Genomic DNA, 17,995 nt, shown 5'->3' with positions numbered 1-17,995 from the left:
AGAACCCAAGCGACCAAAGAAGCAAAGCGACGGTGCGAGAGTGGCAAGGGGGCCAGGTGTCCCAGTGTCCCAGAGTCCCATTCTGTCGATATTGACAAGGTCGGAAAGTCGGTTTTCTGCCATGGCTTTTTTTTGTTTTGTTTCTTGTGAGCCAAAAAAAAAGAGTTAAGCTCTCCCAGTTCTGTCTGGCATTATCACCCTATTCCCATTGATCTGTCTGACAGCAGGCGTTGAACACGCGACGAACCAATACCTAATCCGATTGGCGATACGATACCCCCCCATGAGCAGCCCCCTTGATTTTGATCGCCCATGTCCCATATCTTGAATCGAGCCATTTTCCCATCTGTCGCTAGAAGTAGTTATTGTTTTACCTGTACTTCCTTGCTTGCATCAATTGAGAGAGATTGACCGATACACATTGCATAGCCATACACACACATACGCACACCCACACCCACACCCACACCCACACGCAAACTCCGACCGCCAAAATGGTACTAGGAATGCTCTTAGCCATTACTACGTGCCCGGCTATGCTGGGTACACAAGAAGCCATCCGCCAGAGTCAGTCCAAGAACCGCCGCGAAGAACACCGAGCACAACGATGCAATCTTATGGTAAATTGTCTCTCGTCGTCAAATCGGAGTCATGAACTGCATGGCAAGACAATTGTCCTTAAAGGGTCAAAGGTAAGGTCCCACGAGTCCGGACATTAATCCCAACCCATCCCAACCCAACCAACATCAATCACTAACCCCGTAATTCGGTAGCTCTTCGTGGACACCGGCAACATCCCGGACTTTGATGGCACGGGGTTGGCGCCGCACAAGTTCAATGGCTACTTCTTACCGTACCCGGACTCGGAGTACGAGGGGCTCGTCAGCACGATTACAGACGAAGCCCCTATTCTGAACTGGATATACGTGCACAAGAATACCTATGAAGTCAAGTACGGAGTGCGTGACTACGCCCAGCCCAACCTCACGGGTCCCTGGGACTGCACACGGCAAGACCGACGCATGACCTTTGAAGGGTGGGAGGGCTTCGCGGCGGTCGAGGTGGCACCGGCCGTCTGGTCGCTATACTATGACCGCGACGACAACGGGCTGAGGGACAAGCTGCCACCCGGGACTCGAGTGCTGGAGGTCGAGCTGACGAGGAGGGAGAAGAAGGTGACCAAGCCAGACGACGAGGACCAGCCGACACTGGACGAGATGCTCGAGAGGCAGAAGCAGGAGAGGGCGGAGGAAGAGCAGAAGACGGAGGAAGCGCAGCGGTTGGCAGAAGGGAAGGGCTCGGGAGAAGAAACCCAACCCGCACAAGCACAAGCACAAACACAAGCGCCAGATCATGCACAAGAGCAAGCACAAGCACAAGCACGTGCAAGTCCGCAACAGGACCCAGAGAAAGTAGCGGGCCCTCCGGTAGGGCAGACCCAAGCAGCACCAGTAGCAGTTACATAATACCAGGATAGGCGGTGCCAATAAAAGTCAAAGTCAGGTCAGCCTCGTCTCTCATCATAAGACAACGGTGAAATGTCAAAGGGACGACGAACATGTTCTCCCAGGACGTTGACCCGGTGCCAAGGACCGGGATAGCAAGCAGTTGACGAATCACGTTCAGGGCATTACACACCCTGATGTGATGGCAATTGAGTGCCGAAGCTTGCTCTTTTTTTCATTTCGCGGGCGTCGTGTTCAATCGAGTCGATCGGCGTTATGGCCCATGGGAATCCCTTGCGTATCTGACAAGAGGCTGGATGGCGTGTTAATGAGAGGGACACCAGCCGTTTTCCTGGGCTTGGCCGTTTGAAGTGGTAATACGACGACAGCGCTGTCCAGGGCACTGGGTGTCACGGCGCGCGTGCCCCCACCTGCAGAGCTACCCGAGGAGCTTCTCGAAAGTCGGTAGAGGCCCTGGGCCCTGTGCGGGCATGGATTAGGCGAATCGAGCATATGGCCCTGAAATCCCCGATGGCATTCATAACCTTTCGAGGTTGGCGGTCATCGAAGGTAATCGGGATTGGATCGTACGATAAACAGTTCAGTCCGACGCTGGCCAGGGGATGTGACAGGGGCGCTGCAGGGGACCGCAGGCATTGGCGGGCCCTGTAGGGATCCGCGACAGGCCGCTTCGGGCAGGTGGGGAGCCCTGAAGGCCCCCCCAAAGAAGCCCCCGTCTCCACCAGCACTGTCGCAAGAGCTGCATCACCATCTGTTTGAGCAATTCTGTGCCCAGCTGAGGCTGGCCATTCCGCGTCCTCTGGCAGCGGCCAGCAGGGAATACCGTCTTTTCTTTAAAGTTGTGGTCACGGTCACGGCTACTTGTGGAGCTGATTCCTACTTAGTCAGATCTGCACAAGATGATTTTTCCTTTCTTGAAAGTGTTTTAATATGGTCGGGATTGCTCCTTGTTATTGTCGTTGACTCTTGAATATCTCCGGCCAGTCCCGGTACCTAATAATTACATGCATACAATACCTACTTTTACTTACACTACTACCGACGCCTGGTGCATCATCTAACACTTTCGCTTCTTCTATTCGTTCTTCTGGAAGGCGAAAACCCACGGCAATATCTCTTGATGAGATGTGGACTACGATGAGGAGCCACTTGTCCGGAATGAGATGCTATCTAAACGCTTAGAGGAACTGAGCAGAGACCCAAGTAATCCAGACAGTATTGTCGAGCTAGCCGTCACTGCACTTGGACCGCAGGGAAGCTTCTACATCTGTTGGAAGACTCGGTCCGGCCAGTATCAGCAAGGTATGCCTTATCCCATTGCACGCACAACGTATGAAAGACTCAAGCTGACCGTGTCCTGTCCCCATCCACCAGATAGCCATGGGCTGCCACCAAAACTCCAAGAATGGCTCTTCCCGGCAGACAATAGTCAAAGGGATTTCGGATCACTACAAGTGATCCTGGGGCCGCGTGAAGGAGAGTTCCTCGCCTCGGACAAGAATGGGAAGGTCGACCAGAAGCCGACCGAGCCCAGCCCGAGGCCCTTTGCCCTGAACAGAGCCTCGACGTTTGCGCCACGCGACACGTCCAGCACCTCGAGATCCAGGAGAATCTCATTCATCCACGATGCGCCCGAGGAGACGGAGAAGACCAGTCGGCGTCGGTCTGCCACCCTTTCCACCTTGGGATGGGCCTCCAACAGCAACAGGAGGACACTGTCCCTGCCCAAGGTCCCGCTCGATCCCACCGAGACGGAAGAACAGCGCAAATCGCGACGCACGTCACTACTACCACTCACGCTGCAAGCCGGGCCCAGCGCCCCCGCTCCCCTGTCGAACGGATTCGACTATAGCAACAACACATCGCGGACGCCCAGCCGCTCCTCGTCGGTGCGATCCCAACGATCCAACCACTCGCTCAACTCTACACCACCACCACCCACCCGTGAGAGACGTGAGAGTTCAGGCAACTTTCAGTCCGACGCCTTCGCATCGCCGCAGGCGTCGATCCCCGAGGAGCCCCAGCAGACGCCCCGCGTGCCCTTGCGGAGGCCGCGGCCCGTGAGCTGCTATGCCGACGCCTGCGTGCAGACCGAGGTCGTCGAGGAGGAGGAGGAGCCCGACACCCCGCTCGCGTCATACCAGGCGAGGCAACATCATCTACGCGGCCGTTCGTCAGTCTCGAGCGCCTCGTCCGTCTTCTCGGCCGGGTCGGACTTCAGCAGCCGCCGCACCAGCGTCGCGTCCGACTTCAAAGTGGATGACGGCAACTGCTGGGCCCCCGAGGCGCCCGTGCTGGCCAACCCGATCTGCATGGGCCGCATGCAGGATTACTTCCGCGCCACGTCCTACCAGCTGGGCGACGCGTTCACGGCGGCGGGCAATACTTACTGGGGCTCGTGGAGGCAGTGAGGAGGAGGAGGAGTCCAGGAAAACTACCTACATACCCCTATATAACCGGACTCGCCTCTCCTCCCCTTTCCCCTGTATACATCTATGTACTATTTTTCTTCGATCACATAACCCCTTTTTTAGACTTCCTCAGGATATCACTATTTTACGAAATCAATATGAAATGCTCAGGGCTTTTGAGCTTAATTCCCATTTGCCCCTTTCTTGTACGTCCAAGTTTACCCTTAGGGATACTCGCCAGTGAATGCACCTGAATGATTGCTTCTCTTCTGGATAAAATCTGATGATCGCGTGCATATGTACATACGTATTGACTGTCTTGGCTCGTTTGGTACTCGGAGCTCGTAAAATCTCGATGTGCCAATGTTTGCACAAACCAACTGCCTGAAATTCCTTGGCAATGGTAGCCAATTAGACCAGATCCTCTCAGTGCCGATGGCAGCAGATCAGGCACCAGTCTTTTGGTGACATGCAGGTCTTTACAGCCAGTCAGTCAGCACTCTGATCGCATCCAAGTCAGCTCGCAAGGGACCGCTCGTTCGTAGTATCGTACTTGTCTCCTCTCTACTCAGACGACCACGCCACCGCCACCGCCACCGCCACTACTGTGACATCGTCATCACCAACTGCTGCAAGCCATGCAAGCATGTCCAAGATCACGGGGAGGCTCGTTTGGCTACACAAATGGTTGACGCAGCGGTCTTGGCTGGTTCAGGAGACAAAGCGTCAGATTGGGTCTCCCTCGGACAAAGGCATCGACAAAGAGGTCGACTGAGGCTGACAAGGAGAATAGATTGGCCCGGACCGCCGTTTTGAAAGAGTTCAGCAGACAGGCTACCCGACATTCAATTATTACGGCTAGAATCGGACTATGTCATCATCACGGATAGAACCACGAATATGCATAAGTGTAATGATTTTGATGACAACTTTTATTGATGACTTACTTACCTTGCTCTAGATGGCTAGATCTTTGAATATCTTCAAACTGAGAAAACAAACCGTGAAACAAGAAACAAAGGGTATTTGCAAGTAACCAAGCCCCGAGAATAAAGCAATCAAAGAAGAAGAAAAGGGTTAGGCTACAAGTCAGGGTCAGAAGCGGATCTCTCTGCGAGAGTTTGAGCTATCGACTTCTTTCGAGGGGCACGGGTGCGAGGCCGCCCTCGAACAGGTTCGGCCTTTTTCACGATGCGCTGGCGTTTTGGACTTGGGGGTTGGAGGTCGTCGTCATCGTCAGCTTTGCGCTTCTTCGACTTGGGCACAGGCTCAGACAGAGGCTCAGGCAGAGGCTCAGACACAGGTTCAGGCACAGGTTCAGGCACAGGCGCAGACTCACGCACGGGCTCAGGCTGCTTGAGAGGCGGCTGCTTTTGAATATCGACCAACATCCGCACCATGAACTTGGAGTCAAGCATGCCCTTGGTGAACTGCTGAGGATTGACCAACAGCGCCTCGTCCCCGCTCGCCCTCCACGCCGCGAGGTCGGCGGCGAGTTGCCGCGTCAGCACTTGCAGATCGGCGTCGTCCAGCTCCCCCTTACGGCGGTGCTTCACGGACAAAAAGGCGGCCGTGGCGTTCAGGGCCACGGCGGGGCTGTTGTTGCGGGCGGCGTCCTGCAGCCGGTAGAGCTCCGCGACGGCGCGTGCCACCACAACGTCCTCCTCACGAACGGGGTGAGGCAAGCCGTCGACCTCGAGGTTGTCTCCCTTGGTGCCGTGATCGTGCTTGTAGCCCCAGCCCGCGTCGCGGATCTCGCCGACGGCGACGCTGCGGAACGCGGGACGGGTCACGGGCCGGTAGACGAGGAACTCGTAGTCCCACTCCCAGTCGTCCTCGACCCCGGCCATTTCGGTCTCGACGAGGTCGGGGACGTGGAACACCAACGCCGGATCCGAGAGGGGTGGCGCGGACTCGGGGGACTCCCGGTTGTTCAGCAGGGTCGTGTCGAGCATGGCCAGGCGGCCGTCCTCGGTCGTGTACTTCATGGCGATGCCCATGCTGGGCGTCCACGAGGAGAAGGGCGAGTTGCCGGCGTGGCTGCCGGACAGGTGGGCGTTGACGACCTGCCGCAGGTTGGGGGTGTCGAACAGGTCGTAGTCGTCGCCCGACGTGAAGGCGTGCGGGACCACGCCCTCGGTCGTGTTCAGCTTCTCGCTCACCTCGGCGCCGCCGCCGCTGTTGGGCCGGATGCCGCGGAACAGGAACCGGGGGTAGCCCGGCTGCGGCTTGGAGAACTTCTTGATGGCGGCCTTCCATTTCCGCCGCACCCCTGTCGTGATGCCGGCTGTTTTCGCACTTGCGGCAGCAGCCTTGGACACCCGGGAGTTGCGTGTGCGTCTGCCCGTCGCTCCGATCTTGTTGATGCCGGGGTCTACGTAGAAGGGCCGCTGGAGCGCCTCCAGTTCTGACATTCTTACCTTCTGATGGCCCGGCATGTTGTTCTGACTCGTCTGAAAAGTTGTCGATTGCTTTCTACACAACGGGTTGCTGGCGAGGCAGTTCTGGTGTTGGTATTGGCATACCACCTTTATATTTACTACTTTGCCGTGTCTATGTTCCTTTGATGCCCATGTTGCTGGTTCTAGTAACAATAGCAAAGTTACGCCTCTGTTGTGAACCACTGCCTTTGTTCATATAATAGCCATTGACAACTTTCACTAAGCGGGAAACCCACTCAGATTGGGATCACTGCGCTGAAAGAAACCCAACAAAGCAATCCATGATCCAGTATTGTTCCAATCGTTCCAATGTTGACTCTGTGTCCATTTCCTTCCGCTGCTTTTGGTACCTCGGCACTTATGGTAATAACATATCGAATAATACTCGGCGCAAAGGCACTCTGTGCACGTGGGTCCTGGGGATTATAAGCTCAGGCTGGACAGAGCCGGGCTCTTCATGCTCTTGTAGCCGAATTATCGTATGAGGCATGCTTTCGGTCGAGTCTTCGGATCGGAAAGGGGGCCAGCCTCGAGCTCGGACAGTAAACTGTGGTTGGATGTCTGATACACTCTGCCAGACCTCAGGCCGATCTGGGTTCACCGGTAAGTCGACCGTGAGGATAGCCGCCAGCCGCTCTCCGAAACAGAATGGGTTCACGGGGTCCTTGGGAATCGAGCTCAGTATTCCGCGCCAGGAAGGCTTTACGGTATCCAGCCAGAGGTCCACTGACACCAAGTTGTATTCCTTGGCAGCATGGTCCAATGCCACGCAGCACTCTTTCCATAGTCCCATTGTGTATTGGGTTGCCCACCTCGCCATAGCCTGGCGTTCGTACTTGATAGGCAGTCGGATTGCAAGGTTCAGGTTTCTGATAGAGGCGATAAGAGGCCTCTTGCCAGTGACAACTTGACGCAAAGTGTCTAGATCGTGGATGACGAAACAGAGGAGTGTATACATGGAAATGCGACACTCGAGGTACAGTTGCTTGCAGGTCAACATAATGGCGAGAAATGGGCTTCTGCAGACTTTCCCATCCTGGCTGCCGTTGGTTCCTGCAGTACTTCGGCCGAACTCTTCTTCGCACTTCCAGTGATTGCCCCAAGTAGATCTCATTCGTCCCCACACCTCTCCGTCCTCGAACCTGATAGGACCACGTTGGAAGCAGAGTTCCGTAAGTCCGTCGGATGCTGCGTGGTCGCAAACGCAGGTCGCATGTTGGAGGTGACCGTTGCGGACCACAAGGTGCTGAGAAACTCCAGCCCCCATCCATGACTCTTTTAGTATGGCGTCTCGGATCTCTAGAGGTAGTCGCATGAGTGCCGAGTTGGACTGGGTATGGAGATCCAATGCCATGGCATCCGGGTCAGGATGACAAGAAGAATATGTGGCTCTCAGGCTCGTTGTCAGTTTCGATCCTAGATTGCGGAGCGACATTGCTCAAGTGCGAGATAGGTTCTCGAGTCTCCTGTTGGTTGTTGTTTATCTTGCATTTGGTATGTGCGAAGTAGAAAAGGCATTGAAACTTGACCGGCTGTCTGACCTTTTAATAGAGCTATCTGCACGGGCCTTATTCGGACCCCCTTACACGATGTTGCCCTTGACGTAACTAAACCTGTACGAGTCACTAACGCAAGCCCCCATGTATGTTGCTGCCCTCCTCGTGTTGAAGAGACCCAGGGGCTACTCACTTTGCTGACATGGCCGGCATCAATGCAGACTCATTGACAAGTTATGCGAGGGCAAGTCAACTCTCTCGGAACCATTTGCCGAGACCAAGAAGGTTTCCGACTTAGGATTCGACTATTGAAGGTTGGGAGTTCGAATTTGGCTTGACGACGACTGATATGGGCAACGGATTCTCTGCCAACCAATGTGCGGACGTGTTTGGCAAGTTCAAGACTTGTAAGTTACTGGGCACAGTTCCCCCCTGTCCCCGAACCCGTAAACCACAACTGCAACGCCGGTATTAAGACAGGAAACAGGCACATACGACTCTCACACCTCGTACAAAACGGGTGAACTGAAGCTCGACTGCGGCACCGCCAAGTACACCATGCGCGGCCCCCAGGATTCCACTCCTCCTCAGCCTCCCCCGCCCAAGCCCAAGACGCCTCTCACGATGCACGACGGCACCTGCTACGGCCCAGACCAATTCGGACCGCACGCGGCCATCCAGCCGGACGCGGTTGAGGTTCTCAGCCTTTGGTTGTGCCGTGGGAACAATCCGAAGTATGTCGATGCCGGCAAGCCTGAGACGTTTCTGGGCCTCTACTCCAACGAGAAGGCGCCCTACTTTTTCCAGATATACTGGAAGGACGGGTGCGAGCTCAAGAACGGCGCGGAGAGGGTGGACGTCAGAAATCCGCTGAACGAGCCGGGCCGGGCAGACAGGTGCCCGTTGATCCTGCGGGACAACTTTTATCGGTGTACCAACAATGGGGGTGCTGGCGGAACCATCCAGGCCGGATGTCTGGTTTATGGATTCAAGGCGGGACCTCCTTAGGTCTAATTTGTCTGGTGTAAGGGGCTTTGGCTGGTGCGCACTTTGTTGTTGAGATCGGAAACTTCAGAAGCATAAGATGGGATGAATACCCTTTTGTCACCCAAAATAATCAACAGGATTTTTTATATTTATGTATCGCAAAAATTTAAGGGTATATTAAAGTGCGGAGGGGGGCTACCTTTTTATTAAAAATATCCCGTTAAACGCTACTTTCTTAGCCATTACATAGTCTAGAAGCTATGTATACTTTATCGGTATAATAGTAAAAGTTATTATATAACCTCTATTAAGTAAAAGAATCCCGCTATTAATATAAACAAGTTCTATATCTTTATTTTATAACAAGGCTACTAGCCCTATCACTACGACTTGCGACAGCCCTTAAAAGAGTCTAGAAATTCTCAACAAGAAGAGAAGCTTTACCATTGCATGTATAACGGTACATTAGCCTCGTTTGAGATGTCGCTGCTACATCCCAACTTATTGCCCAGCCTTTTAGAATAAGTCTGTTTTCGTTGGTTGATCACGCTACATAGCCCAGCATCAAGCGCAAACTGCGACTAACTTCCTTCAATATTGAGAAATTCGCCAAGTTCGAAATCCTCCAGTTGTACGTTCTCCGCCGAGTCAAATTGCTGCCCGGGTTCAAGCAAGGTATAAGGCTCGAACCCCAAATTCTCGGGGTCATACCGACCGGGTTGGAGCTCTTCTGGGCAAGGGCCCGCGAAGTCGAAGCCGTTTCCGGGCTGATATAAGGCATCCCCTGGCCTTATACTGTCTGTCGCCTCTCGGGAATCTGTCTCAGATCCGGCCTCTGCCATTGGTGTTGCAAAACTCGTGTCATCTAAAACGTGCTCTTCGGGCGCCATCTCAATGTGAAACGCAGGGCCAACAACCGTAAGAGGGCTTGATGACTCCTCTGAAGATTGTGGACATGCGGGAAGTAGACTAGGCACGTGCTGCCTCGCTTCCACTAGCTGTCTGCTGTGAGATGTGTGCGAGGTGAGCTCCTCACCGCCGCCGAGGGAGCTAGGCGTTGGTTGAGAAAGCGACGACTCCCGACCATTTGTTGGTGCTGAACTTGAGGGAATAGTCCAAGATCTTCCCACATGTGTTTGGTGACTCTCCGAAGCGGTGTTTCTTGTGCTTCTCCCTTCTTCATTACTGCCAGACGAAAATGCAGAGGTTGATTGTTGCGTATTCAAGGATTCCGCATCAGCGCGAAGAAAACTGGCATACAATGTGTGCACACTGTCCAGCACTGTTTCGACGTTTTCCACTTGCATTGCCGGAAGATTCGTCCTAATGTAAGCAACAAGCTCCGCCGCTGTTGGCTCGTATGATTGCCAGTAAGGGGAGTCTGGTGGGTCAACTCCAGGGAACAATTGCCTGAAGATGTCGTACCATTTGTCCCAGGGGCTTCTGTTCTTAGTTCTGGGCATTTCCAACGTATCAGGTGCCTTGCCATTGGTGGGTTGACAAGTACCATCAGTTGCATGAGCTTCCAGAACTCCCATGTCCTCAAATGTAATCCAACAACTATGGCAACATGCTTCTCCTCGGCAGTGAAATTTGCGCAGGTGCTCAGCAAGGTGGCCTATGCTTGAAATCCGTGTGTTAGAACAGGCCGAGTATAAGCGTTTGTCCCTCTTGAAGAATGAACAAGCGAAGAGGGAATGTTTGGTACTAGAGCCGCGTGACTGAGTTGCTTGCTTGAGCTTTGCTGATGAGCTTTCCCCTTGGCTACCACCCAAGGTAGATGTCTTTTGTTTCCCACGAGCATAATGGGCCTTCTTAGCACTATCCCTACAATCTGAGACTGCCCCATTGCGTTGAGACTGTTGGCCATTAGTATCCTCAAGTTCCTGGTCTCCAAACCCTTTGCAGGCACGAGCAATCGCTGAAAAGTCCTGATGCTCTTGAATCGATTCCAGCCAAGCTGAGACTAAGGATATGACGGGACGGGGTTTGGTCGAAGACGGGTTGTCTTTTGGAGAGTGATTGCTCACTCTTTTAGTTCTGTCAGTGATGCACGAATGATGGCCAGTTTCGAGGTTGAGATTGGGTATGGGTTCCTTTTGTGGCATCAAAGCGTGAGAGCTCTGTGGCATTGACTGATCTGCCTGTTGGGAGTCTGACTGTTCCAAGAATATTTCGCGACGATCGTGGAATGGAACATCGGAGTTCTTTGACCCTCCTGCATCTGGTAAGATATGCTGATCTTCCTCCGTCTCGTTGTTAACTGATGAATGGCCAATGAGCTTTAGGTCGGATCTTGGCAGCTCCTCGGGGTCCTTGGTAGGCTCTTGTTGCAATGCTGACAGCGCTGAATTCTGGAATCCCGACTGCTTGGCAGAGTCCTTCGGAAGACTACTGTCTTTGACACTTCCGATTTGGGGGGTTTCTGCTGCATTTGGACGCGGCCACCCAGCCGTTTGGGTTACCTGGCCATTGTGCTTTGCTTTCCTGGGTTTGCTGATATGGCAATAGGCACATCGGTAGTGACCACAACCATGGGACGGACAAATATCATTGACTGCCACTGTCATAGGGCCTTGAGAGCAGTGACACTGGTTATTCATTAGTATATGTATAGCTATGACGGATGTGACCGGATCCTTACACAGTACCAGATTGGAAGTTTACTAGATGACCCTTTTCTCAAGTCGATCCATTACTAAGACGTATTGGCTTGGTGGGATTGGAAAGGAGCGACATACCCATTGAACAAAAGTACGCAATGACACCAGGTTTTCGCCTCGCATAGATATTTTGCCGATAAAAAACAAAAGATTTCTCCCCGTGTTGCCTAGATCAATACAATTGAAGACTCCTGCGGCGGCGACATGTCTTCTCGACGTTAATCAACCCAACTACCCCCACAATCTGACTTGATCGCGAACGCGATGATGTTGAGTGGAAGGACTATTGGATTGACGTTGGTACCTGACATTCCATATCTGGGTAGCCTATAGACATGTACTTGTACTTCCCCAGTTCCGTGTACTTTATGCAACATGAACGCCACAGTGTAAGCACCCTACAGTAGAGTGTTCATCGCTGCGATCACTTATACGATCGGGTCTGCGATCTCTTCCACGACGATTTCCGTTTATAGTGGTGTAAAATCTCTTAAGAACACGAAACGATGCAGGCATGGCTTTTCATTTGTGGTTGCTAATCTTCGCTCTTTAAATATGTACTCAGTAAGAGAGGCCTATCGAACTGTCTGAGAGTCTCTTTTGGGGACCAATAAAGGTACTCATCACCCTAGTGTTGAAATCTGCGCGCAATCGTGATGGCGGGAAAAGCTTCATCCATCCCAAGGTATGATTCTCTGGCGTGTTATTTGCTATTTTGATGTTGGTGCTCAAGTCGTAAGGGTAGGCCAAAGTCGAACAAAGCTAAGAAAGCCACCGCGACTGCTACCGGGGCTTGCAATCGTACCCAAATGACCGCTCCCAAGGTTTGTAAACTCAATAGCAATAAAACGTTAGGTAGGAGGCTAATTGAACTGCCAGAAAACATCGCAGGCCGCCGATCCGATTCTCGCTAGCTCGGGCAGCGATGCGCGACAGAGTCAGAGCGACCTCGCGGGCGTTGGTGCATGGTGCGGGAACCAGGGGACTGCTGCAGTCGAGGAACCATGGCTGCTGCAGGAGGAATGGGCCAGCGAAACTTTCGAACAGTAGCCGCCCAAAGGAGGGAATGAAAGGACTTAAAAAGGCCTCATTCCAGAAGCAGAGACCGCAGAAAGGCCGAGCCCCCTTTCTAGCTCGATTGGCTGCCCCTATGTTTCCCGTGTCGCGAAAATGCAGGCCAAGGCCGGAAATCGAACCTCTGAAGTCGGGATAGAGCTTGAATGGCACTTTTGAATCATTCGGGGAATTCTGGCCCAATGGCATGCCGGGCTTGAGGTAGTTCGCTCGAGGAATGCGATTGAGCCATGAATCGGGTCGGGCCATGGCCCACTGTTCCGTTCAACGACGTCACAACCGTCGTCAGCATAAGCCAGGGCGGCGGCGGCGGCAACACTAGCTCGGAGAGCCTCAGATTTGATTGATGTATCCACTCCCAGAGGATCCTTTTTTTGCAACGTGAAACTTCATATATAACAAGAGTCGCGTGCCAAATAACCTGATCGTTACATAATTATCTTGCTGTCGCGTTTTGTCAAAGTCCGAGTAGCTCAGGCGAGAGATCCCACACATTCAATTATGCCAGCCGCAGCTGGCCAAACCCAACCAAAGAGCCAGTTAGTTACTGTGCAACGAGAGACCGACCTCTCATTTCTTTATCGCGTCCTCCGGACTGTCATCAAACCCGTGCGGCCGCGCCTCGTCAAGCCAGGAAAGCCGCAGCCGGCCGGGAGCCCCCGTTTGGCCGGCTTCCCCAAGCGCAAGAATGGCTGCAAGATCGTAGAGCGATGCCATGAGGCCACCGACGTGTGGCTGTACGATTTCCTGCCGGAGACGTCTTCGTCGTTCGTCAGAAAACAGGGACCGGGACCGCTGCACAACGTGTACTATTTCGCCGGCGGCGGGTTCCAGAGCCCACCCTCGGGCCAACACTGGAGCTTTGTGGGTAAGATCGCCAGCAGCCTCGCCGGCACCCACAGGTTCACCATCGTGAGCTACCCGCTGGCCCCCAACAGCCCCGCGAGTGAGTCGCTGCCCGTGCTGCGCCGCCTGCTGGCCAGGCTCATCAGCGAATCGGCGACGGCCGGGAAGAAAGTGGTACTGATGGGCGACTCGGCGGGTGCCAACATCGCGCTGAGCCTGGGGTTCTGGTGGGCCACGCATCTGTCCAAGACCATTGACGCATATTCGCGAAAATCATCGTTCGGTCTGGGCCCCATCGAAACAGGAAAGCCTCTGGACCTGGAGGCGGACATGACGAGGCTGCGCTCGATACTGGAGAGCATCGTGGTCATTTCGCCAGCGGCCGATCTGCGAAACTCGAATGCGAAGATGGCCGCGGTTGACCAACACGATCCGCTTCTGGGAGCCGAATACACGGGCTCGGTCGCCGAAGCGTGGACAGCCTCGCCCCCGGGAGAAGTGGATACGGGGATCAACGCTGATGACCCTCACGTGTCTCCTGCCCTGAATAGTGATGTGGTCTACCGGGCCATGAAGCTCCAAAAGATACACGTGTATGGCGTGTATGGAACGCATGATGTGCTAGCTCCAGATACAGATGTACTGAGGGAAAAGTGCGAGGAGCATGGAGTCCGGGGTAGTTGGATGATTTGGGAAGGACAGATGCACTGCTTTCCTCTAGCTGGAATCTACGGCATGGAGGAAGGCGTCAAGGGCATGGCGTGGGTGACGAGGATTCTGAGGGAAGAAACAAAGATTGAACACAACCACCTTAGCGGTGATAAACCTTTGACACAACTCCGACCACGGCTGTCGGCCCGTGGCGGTAGGAGGAATTCTGGATAGATCGGTTGGCGGCTGGGCTTGTTGGGTTTCCTTCCACTTTAATGTATAATGGCTAGAACAACGTAATCATCCTGCTCTGCTTCAAAGAGCAGGTCGAATTCCGCATCATCGTGATAGTTATATCGTAAGCATTAGGCTGAATCCTTCCGGCGCAAGTAGAAGGAACAGCGTCCACTGCGATATGAGTTGTCGCGTCTCTACAACTTGCCAGCCGCCTTCATCGCCTTCTCTCCGTCAACGAGAACGCACCAGCCCTCGCTGCCTCTGCCGCCGTCTCCTGCGACGACGTCGCCGCCATAGCCATCCTCGCCTTTGGAGTAGGCGAACTTGAGCACCGCGTCGTCAAAGGTGCCAGGCTGCAGCCACACTGCCGGGATGCCCAGCTCCTTGGCCTCCTTGAGCACTTTCAGCGTGGCCGCCGGGGGCGTAATGATGGAGACCGACGTCTCCTTGGGATGCGGCAGTGCCGAAAGTGTGGGCACAGTGGTATAGTCCTTGCCCGATACTGCAATGGAATTGCTGCCCGGGTTGATGGGGGTGGCTGGGATAGAGTGGGCAATGTACCACGCAAAAACTGGTGAGCTGGATCAATATCGCTGGCTGATGGTTCTTGTCCTCATGTGGGTACTATGGGACGCGTAGCGAGCTGTAATTTCGCCGGATGGCAACGACTTGGGATGAGATAAACTCATATGAGATGAAAAGAGAGAGAGACAGAGAGATAGAGATGGCTTACTCTTGTGTCCGAACTTGGCCGGGTTGGAACTTGCTCCGACTACCGAAAAGTAGGGCGAGGAGAAGAAAGCTTTGGCTGTAGCTTCAGTGGTCATCTTGATTGCTCTACTTGACATTGAATGGTTAAAGATATTTGCCCGATTGATATAATGAATGGGTTAGTGGGATGGAGTGAAACCGGATGAGAGGTCTTATTCAAGAAGGAGGTTCCTTATTGGCACGTATACTAAAAGCTCTTGGTAGGCTGTGCCTAAGCCGTTTAGTGTTTCCGGGGCAGCTTCCTAAGAGGGTAGTCACTCAACCCCGCATTCTCATTGGATGGCTGCTTCCGTACCCCAAGTCTTGGCCTCGGCCCTGCGATCGGATTTCGTCTCGGCTGCGAGGTCTCAATCAGGATATCATGCGAGCTTGCGAGCATAATAATCCTAATCGGGCTAAATAAAATACGTATTTAATTAACCATACCCTTTAAAAGCTAATATATATACGGGCGCTATTATATTTAATTTTAATTACGTAATTTATTTATTAATAACTTAAATACGTTATATAAGTTTTTATTATATAAATATAAATTAAAAATAATATATTTAATAAATTATACGTTTACAGTATATTATTATTTTATTTTTACGATTTAATAAATAAATAATTAAATAAATTTTTTAAGGTATAAAATTAATATAAAATATTTTTAAAAATTAAATAAATATATTTATATTTTAATTAATATTATTAATTTTAATATATTTAAATTTATATTTAAAGTATTATAAGGTTTATTTAAAAAAATATAATAATAATAATAATAACGGTTTATATAAAAAGTAATTTATAATAATTAATAATTTTATTTAAAAAGTAATTATAATAAAACTTTTTTTAAATTTCGTCTTTTTCTTTTTCGAAATTATTTATATTATTAAGGAATATTATATTTTATAACTTCGACGTTTAAAAATATAAATATTAATATAATATTTTAAATAAATTAATTTAATTTTTAAAATTTAAATTAATTATAACGATATATTTTAATTTTAAATTTTAATTATAATTATAATATACTTTTAAAAAAAGAAATACTTAAATATAGTTTTAAACTTACCGCGATTCTTTACGATATAATATTATAAACTTTAAATTAATAATAATTTAATACTATACTCCTTAAAACCTTATTAAAATAAAAAAAATAAAAATAAAAAATAGAAATAAATTTTTTAAAAATATCGTTAAAAGCCCAGGTATTTTAAGCCCCCTTCGCCCCCTTCGCCCCCCTCCGCCCCCTCCGCCTCTTTTTATACCTTCGGTTATAATTATAATAGGCATTTTATTTTAATTAATAATATTTTATATATAATATAAAATATATTAATTATTTTTATTAAATAATTAAAATAAATAAAGCTTTAATTATTATACTTTATAATATTTTATAAAATAATAATATTTTATATTATATAAAAATAAAAAATAAAGGTAATTTAATTAAAATTATTTTAAATATTACCTATTTATTTAATTCGCTAATTAAATTTATTTTTTATACTATCCTTTATATTAATTAACTTTTCCTTATAATCCTCTTTTTAAATTATTAATTTATAATTTATTAATAATTATTAATATTTTATAATAATAATTTTATAAAATCCTATCGCTTATATAAATAAATTAATTATAAAATTTTTTAAAATTATTAAAAAAATATAAAATATTTTTTTTATTTATAAAATTAACCGTTTTTATTTTTTTATATAATTCTTAATTTATTATTTATATTTTATTTCTTATTTAAATTAATTATTAAATTATTATTAAATATTTAAATTTTTATAATATTAAAATCGTTAAAATTTATTATATAACGTTATTTAAATTATATAAATTTAAAGCTTTTTTAATTATTTATAATATAAAATAAATTTAAATCGCCGTTATTATTTTATTTAAAGTTATAATAAATTTATTTTATCGTTACTTATTTTATATTATAATTAATATTTTTATTATAAATTAATTAATAAAATATAATAACTTAATTTATAATTTTAATCGTTAATAAAATTAAAGTTATATATTTTTATTTAATTTAATTTAAAAAATTATATAATTTTCGCCACTTATTAAAACCTAGCCCCTTTAAAGTTATTAATTTTATTAACGAGTTATTAAATTTCGAGGGTAATATTATTATTTAATATAATCTTCTCATTAAACCGAAATTATTTTATCGCTTAGTTTTATATTTATTTTTAAATAATTAAGATTAACTTAATATCCTTTTATAATTATTAATATTTATATATAATAACGATAATTTTTATATTATTATATCTTATATTAAAAATTATTTAAAAAATTAATAGAAATATTTTAAAAAATAATATTTAATAAATTTATTAATATTAAGTTAAATAAATATCGATTTTATAATCTTTTATATTTTATTAATATTTTTTATAATTATTCTTTTTATATTAATAAAATTTAAATAATATTTAATTTTTTATAAATATAGTTAAATTAATTTAAAATTAATTTCGAAAATTTTTATATATATAATATTTTAGTTAAATAATATTTAATAATTTTATAATATAATATTTATAATATAATTATATTAAAAATAAATAATATTAATTTTTATATAATAATTATATTATATTTATTTTTATTTTTATTTATAATATATTTATAAATTTAATTCTTTTAAAGTCGTTATTTAGTTATTTTAATTATTATTTTTATTTTATTTAATATAGAGGTTACTTATTTTAATTATTTAATATAAGTTTTGTTTAAATTTTATATTTTTAATTACGATATTTATTATTTTTAAGTTTACTTTTTTTATTTATAAACTTTAAATTTTAAATATTATATTTTAAAAATTAATATTTTTTTTATAATCGTTTTAATATTTTTAATTTTATTATTACTTTTTATATCTTTTAAATTTTCTCGTTATTATAATAGATATTTAAA

At 47.4% G+C, this 17,995-nt stretch overlaps 8 protein-coding genes across 8 annotated transcripts; 4 read left to right on the top strand and 4 right to left on the bottom strand.

The window, feature by feature from the left end:
* Positions 1-494: 494 nt before the first annotated feature.
* On the top strand, positions 495-1,466 carry PG985_004345 (uncharacterized protein; the record flags this gene model as incomplete). The annotated part of the gene is made up of 2 exons (XM_066824114.1): positions 495-620; positions 774-1,466. 2 exons carry the CDS (start codon positions 495-497, stop codon positions 1,464-1,466), a joined length of 819 nt encoding a protein of 272 aa, XP_066687274.1.
* A 1,163-nt stretch (positions 1,467-2,629) lies between these two features.
* On the top strand, positions 2,630-3,877 carry PG985_004344 (uncharacterized protein; the record flags this gene model as incomplete). Its single annotated transcript, XM_066824113.1, has 2 exons — positions 2,630-2,768; positions 2,841-3,877. 2 exons carry the CDS (start codon positions 2,630-2,632, stop codon positions 3,875-3,877), a joined length of 1,176 nt encoding a protein of 391 aa, XP_066687273.1.
* Positions 3,878-4,959: 1,082 nt separating this feature from the next.
* PG985_004343 (uncharacterized protein) lies at positions 4,960-6,315 on the bottom strand (the record flags this gene model as incomplete). Its single annotated transcript, XM_066824112.1, has 1 exon — positions 4,960-6,315. The coding sequence occupies one exon, from the start codon at positions 6,313-6,315 to the stop codon at positions 4,960-4,962; it is 1,356 nt and encodes a 451-aa protein (XP_066687272.1).
* Positions 6,316-6,676: 361 nt separating this feature from the next.
* On the bottom strand, positions 6,677-7,753 carry PG985_004342 (uncharacterized protein; the record flags this gene model as incomplete). The annotated part of the gene is made up of 1 exon (XM_066824111.1): positions 6,677-7,753. One exon carries the CDS (start codon positions 7,751-7,753, stop codon positions 6,677-6,679), a length of 1,077 nt encoding a protein of 358 aa, XP_066687271.1.
* A 619-nt stretch (positions 7,754-8,372) lies between these two features.
* Positions 8,373-8,822, top strand: PG985_004341 (uncharacterized protein; the record flags this gene model as incomplete). Its single annotated transcript, XM_066824110.1, has 1 exon — positions 8,373-8,822. One exon carries the CDS (start codon positions 8,373-8,375, stop codon positions 8,820-8,822), a length of 450 nt encoding a protein of 149 aa, XP_066687270.1.
* Positions 8,823-9,382: 560 nt separating this feature from the next.
* Positions 9,383-11,587, bottom strand: PG985_004340 (chromatin remodeling complex subunit; the record flags this gene model as incomplete). Its single annotated transcript, XM_066824109.1, has 2 exons — positions 9,383-11,392; positions 11,543-11,587. The coding sequence occupies 2 exons, from the start codon at positions 11,585-11,587 to the stop codon at positions 9,383-9,385; spliced, it is 2,055 nt and encodes a 684-aa protein (XP_066687269.1).
* A 1,452-nt stretch (positions 11,588-13,039) lies between these two features.
* PG985_004339 (uncharacterized protein) lies at positions 13,040-14,269 on the top strand (the record flags this gene model as incomplete). Its single annotated transcript, XM_066824108.1, has 1 exon — positions 13,040-14,269. The coding sequence occupies one exon, from the start codon at positions 13,040-13,042 to the stop codon at positions 14,267-14,269; it is 1,230 nt and encodes a 409-aa protein (XP_066687268.1).
* A 197-nt stretch (positions 14,270-14,466) lies between these two features.
* On the bottom strand, positions 14,467-15,099 carry PG985_004338 (uncharacterized protein; the record flags this gene model as incomplete). Its single annotated transcript, XM_066824107.1, has 2 exons — positions 14,467-14,843; positions 15,006-15,099. 2 exons carry the CDS (start codon positions 15,097-15,099, stop codon positions 14,467-14,469), a joined length of 471 nt encoding a protein of 156 aa, XP_066687267.1.
* Between the last annotated feature and the right edge of the window lie 2,896 nt (positions 15,100-17,995).

Source organism: Apiospora marii (assembly GCF_038362585.1).
Source record: "Apiospora marii strain CBS 49790 chromosome Unknown utg000003l_segment0_segment0, whole genome shotgun sequence".
In the NCBI taxonomy this organism is placed as follows: Eukaryota; Fungi; Ascomycota; class Sordariomycetes; order Amphisphaeriales; family Apiosporaceae; genus Apiospora; species Apiospora marii.
The sequence above is the reverse complement of the archived record's forward strand: the minus strand, read 5'-3'. Positions and strand labels throughout refer to the sequence as shown.